This window comes from Lepus europaeus, chromosome 1, assembly GCF_033115175.1.
Source record: "Lepus europaeus isolate LE1 chromosome 1, mLepTim1.pri, whole genome shotgun sequence".
Lineage (NCBI taxonomy): Eukaryota > Metazoa > Chordata > Mammalia > Lagomorpha > Leporidae > Lepus > Lepus europaeus.
Genome location: NC_084827.1, coordinates 66,189,135 through 66,194,157, shown reverse-complemented (window position 1 = coordinate 66,194,157; position 5,023 = coordinate 66,189,135). Strand labels below are relative to the sequence as shown.

At 60.6% G+C, this 5,023-nt stretch overlaps 1 protein-coding gene across 1 annotated transcript; it reads left to right on the top strand.

Annotated features, from left to right (window-relative positions):
- Window positions 1–730: 730 nt before the first annotated feature.
- TMEM177 (transmembrane protein 177) lies at window positions 731–4,494 on the top strand. Its single transcript, XM_062199154.1, has 2 exons — window positions 731–777; window positions 2,442–4,494. Exon 2 carries the CDS (start codon window positions 2,464–2,466, stop codon window positions 3,397–3,399), a length of 936 nt encoding a protein of 311 aa, XP_062055138.1. The 5' UTR covers window positions 731–777; window positions 2,442–2,463; the 3' UTR covers window positions 3,400–4,494.
- The last annotated feature ends 529 nt before the right edge of the window (window positions 4,495–5,023 follow it).

Here is a 5,023-nt window from a genome sequence, read left to right as displayed (position 1 = left end):
CAGGCGGTGGTCGACTCCCCGAGCTGCGGGGAAGGAGCAGTGACAGAGGGGACGCCGCTGTGCGGGCTGCACAGCGCCGGGAGCCGGGGCGGTAACAGTCCAGGGCAGAGCCCCTCGCCGGTGGTGAGGGCTTCCCGACCGGGGAGGACACGGGCCCCGTGGAGGCGCGGCCACAGGCCGGCTCCGTGTCCCACGTGGGGCAGAGTTGCCTGGGACCGCCACAGCGGCCTCTCAAGAGCTGGAATCCTAGTGCTAGGCAGCGTGGCTCTCCCAGTCACGTCTCGGGTCATAGACCAGCTCCACGCGGCTCCGTGAAGGGACGAACCCTCCCCGGATCCCATCAGTCTCTCCTCGGATTCTTGAACCCAGATTTGGAGCCACAGGATCTAGGGCTCGGCCCCGCCCCTGCATCACCCGCCCCCGAAGCCCCGGCCAGTCGCCAGCTGCGCGCCAGGCCCCGCCCCGAAGTCCCGCCCCCAGAGTCCCGGCCGAAGAGCTAGGGTTCGGCCCCGCCCCTGAGGTTCCCGCCCCCTCCGTCCTGACCAGTAGCAAGCCACGCGCCAGGCCCCGCCCCAAAGTCCCCGCCCCCAGAGTCCCAGCCGAAGAGCTAGGGCTCGGCCCCGCCCCTGAGGGCCCCGCCCCCTCCGTCCAGGTCGGCAGCCAGCCGTGCACCCAGCCCCGCCCCCGAAGTCCCCGCCCCCAGAGCCGCGGCCGGCGTGCTTTACGGCTTCCCGTCCCCGCGCACGTGTGGCCGCGTCCGGGACGGCGGAAGAGGAGGTGAGCACGCTGCATGGGGCGCACCTACCTGCAGACCCGGGTCCCCAGCTTCCCTGCGGCTGCGTAGTTAGGACTTCGGGAGTAGCCGCGGGCGCCCAGCACAGAAGCAGAGCGGGGACCATCCTCGCCCAGCTGTCCTGCGCTGCCCCTGAGGCCTTAGCGTCCTGGGGCCGTTAGCACCCTGGCCAGGACCCGCCCCCTCCTCCCAGAGTTTCCTCCGGGGGAAAACAGACCCAGAACCTGTGGCTTTTAGGGGACAAGCGGTACCGGTGTTGTTGGCTGCAGCCCCGCAGGGACAGAAATTAAATAATTGAGTTTTTCACGGCTGGAACGACGCAGGTGCCCGGGGCGTCTGAGGACGGAGCCTTTGGGGGCGGGGGCGGGTGGGAGTAGACCCGGGGTGTCGATGATGGAGGCTGGCTGCTGTGCTGTTTCGTCTCCCGTAGTATGTATCTGTGATCTAAAATGGATCAGACTATGCTCTGATGTCTCCCGCGTAGATTCTGCTCCTGAGCTACTGTGTCGGGGCAGGCGCGCCGCCTGACCGCCTGGCACGTACCTCCCCGCTGCAATGGAGGTGTCCACGGGCCAGGTGCCTTCCAGGCCTTTCTCCTTGACTTACAGACGGGAGCTTCCTCCTGTGTCCTTGGGAGCTTCCTCTTGTGTCCTTGTGTGCTAATCTCATGCTATAAAGGTAGCAGCCTGATTGAATGAGGCACTCTAGTGAGCTCCCTTTTTTATCTAAAGACTCCGTCTCCAGATAGGCTCACATTCTGAGGTTCTGCGGGTTAAGCCCTCAACATGAGAATTTGGGGGGGCGGGGGTCCAGTTCCGCTCAGAACCTTGCCTTATCACTAGCTTGGGATTTGGGCCAGTTTACTCCGTGTGTGTGTGCCTCACTTTTCACGGCTTTAGAACAGGGGCGAGAGTAGTCTAATGACTGCTAATGGGGTGAGGCTGTGAGGATTCAGGGGTACATGGTACAGTCGCCACCCCCATATCTGTGAGGGCTGCTTCTATGGGCCCAGCCACCTGCAGATGGAAAATACTCTTAAAATGGCATCAGTACAGGCATTTTTCTCGATATACATTGTTGGAAGTGGTCTAGAGATGACTTAGGGTCTTGGAGAGGATTGGGTAAATTCTGTGCAAACACCGCACCATTCTAAATAAGGGGCGTGGTCAGCCCCGGCTTCTGGTATCTTGTGAGGACTTGGAACCAATGCCCCGTGAGTACTGAGCGCTGACTGTATAGAAAGCTCTCAGAACTGTCTAGCATGTAGTAAGTACTTGACAGCAAATTGAGTTTTCATTTGAAATTGCCAGGCGTAGGGCCTCACTGGATGAACGGTGGAGTTAGGAGTCGAGTACTCAGTCCCTAGCCAAGGGAATAGTTCAGCCATTATCCCTAGGGATGTCTGCTGCTGGGCCAGACACTGACTGTCATGTGTGTTCATTCGTTTACTGGAGGCGGGCCAGGGTCTCGTGCCTGTCTGGCACTGGGGGAGATGACACACAGAGATGGGCAGGGCTCCAAGCCATTCAGGCTGGCCCGGTAGCCACAGTGCTGGCTGCTTCCCTGAGGAAGGCTGTGGGCCTGGGAGGGTGCTGAGTCTGTAGGCAGACCAGGGAAGCGGGGGCTCACTTCTCTTTCTCCCGGACAGGTTGTCGGCAGCCACAGCCCCGATGGCTGGTCCCTTGTGGCGGGCTGCAGCATTTGTGCAGAGACACAGGACTGGCCTCTTGGTGGGTTCCTGCGCAGGCCTGTTTGGGGCTCAAGTCTCATACCACCTCTTCCCGGACCCTGTGGTCCGATGGCTCTACCAGTACTGGCCCCAGGGCCAGCCGGCCGCACTCTCCCCGGAGCTGCACAGCCTCTTCCAGGAAGTGCTGCATGACCTGGGAGTCCCCTCAGGACACTGCTACAAGCCCTTCACCACCTTCACCTTCCAGCCTGTGAGTGCTGGCTCCCCGAGACTTCCTGCTGGCGCCGTGGTGGGCATCCCTGCCACTTTTCTGGGGGGCCTGGTGACCAGCACTGAGCAGCCTGTGGTCGTGCATGGGCAGAGAGTGGACTGGCAGAGCCCAGCAGGTGCCCGGCTGAGAGACGCTCTGACCTTGTCCCACGACGCCCAGAAGTTCGCCTTGGCCAAGGAGGTGGTGTACCTGGAGAGCAGCGCCGCCGCCCTGCAGGCCCTGCCAGCCCCAGCCTGCCTGGCTGCAACCTGGGCCCTGAGCGTGGGCGCCAAGCAAGCACTGGGGCTCTACGGAGGGCCCATGAACCTCCGCGCTGCCTTCAACCTGGTGGCTGCGGTGGCAGGTTTTGTGGCCTATGCCTTCTCCACCGACTCTCTCACCCATGCCCTGGAAGCCTGGCTGGACCGCCGCGCAGCCTCCCTGTCCACAGCCTACGCCCAGGGTGGGGTGGAATTCTACGAGAAGATTCTGTCGGGCAACCTGGCCGTGCGTAGCGCCCTGGGACCGCGTGGGGAACAGCTGTACACCCCCAGCGGGAACGTCGTCCCCAGACACTGGTTCCGCATCAAGCACTTGCCCTACACCACGCGCCGGGACTCTGTGCTGCAGGTGTGGAGGGCGACGCTCAATCTGGGCCACTCCTGAGGGCTTGGTGCTCGGGCACTTCCGGCTTGGGCAGGCTCTGCCCTGCCGTGCACCCTCAGTGGGTCTTTCAGTGCTGCACCCATGGGCCCAGATTAACAGCCTGGCTTCTACCTGTGAATGGGGCAGAGTGTGAACCCCCTAGCAGGATCTTAGGGTTGTGTGAAGCCTGGCACAGAGGGCATCTACACAAATAGGATGTCCCTCCCTCGTAGTGAGCAGCAGTGGACGTGGGGCTGGGCCACACCCCTGTGCCAGCAGTGATGCCAGCCTGGGAACTCTTTGCTAGGGCAGAGAACTGTTTCCCACCACCACCCGTTCTGCTGGGGGCTCAGTTCCCAGTGATAGAGCTTCAAAGATGAGAAGGTCATGTGGGGGTGAGGCTTCTATAAGCTGCACCTTTGGGTGATGGACCAGTGAGGGTCCTATGGTCACAGATGGCATGCTCAGGGGAGATGCAAGGCTGGTGGGCACCAGGAGAGCCCCCGGGTATTCCCAGCACCTGGCAGGAGGTCTAGCTGAGGGCAAAAGAAGAACAAACCATTTCAGGATGGAGACCCTGCTGCTGATAAGGTCCAGGGCCTGGAGAAGAGAGGAGAATGGTGGATCAAGCCTGGTGTCACACTTGGGATCGGTGGCTGGTGCAGTGCGGAGCCCTAGCCTGGCTCCCTGGACGGGGCACTCCAGCAGGGCAAGGGGAAGAGAGCTGTAATCAGCAAGGCAGGCCAGCCTGGTCCTTGTCATTGGGCATTGCTTTGTCTGGGAGAGTTTTGAAGAACTCAGGCCTGTCGCAGTGTAACCAGGGCAGGGGAAGGGTAGGCCACACTGGGAAGGGTGCCCCGTGGTGGCACATGGTAGTGACACGAGGCAGAGAAGCGGGAGCCAGGCAGCACTCAGGGAGGGGCTGGGGACGGCCTGCCTTGCTGCAGGGACTGTCCCTGGGGCCGGAGCTCAGTGTCTGTGCAGGCCCAGGTCCTGCTGTGTGGCTTCTGCACACGCTCCCGCTGTTGTCATGCCATTCGCCCCGAGGCCTCCCCAGAGCCACACAAAAGCTGGCACTGTGCTCTTGGACTTCCAGAACTGTGAACCAAATAAATCTCTTTGCAAATTACCCAGCCTTGGGTGTTTTGTTAGAGCAACAGAAAACAGACTCATCCAGTGTGAGGGGAGAGCAAGGCCCTGGGATGTGTGCTCCAGGTCACACACGAGCTGTTTCCTGTCCTCACCCTATAGCCTTGGCTTACGAAGCCTCCACCCGCTCTGTGTGTGTGTGTGTGTGTGTGTTGCCGCCTCCCCCCCCCACACACACACAACACACACTCTTGCATATCCAGTGAGCACCAGGAACAGGGAGTGGAGTCCGAGTCATGGCACTGGCGTTGGCTCTGCCTGCCTGTCTCTGACCCAGAGTGCAGGGCCAGAATGAGGCGTGCCAGAATGTGTCATTGCAAAACTTTTGACCTAGTAACTATAAACCTAGAAAGTCACCCCAGAGCTCTAACCCAACACATTAAATAGTATCTGCCCAAAGATGGGCGTAAGACCATTAGTTACCACTTTTTAAAATAAGAATATGGGAATGTTGACAGCAGTGTATTTGTAAATTAGGTACATTCATAGTTTTTTT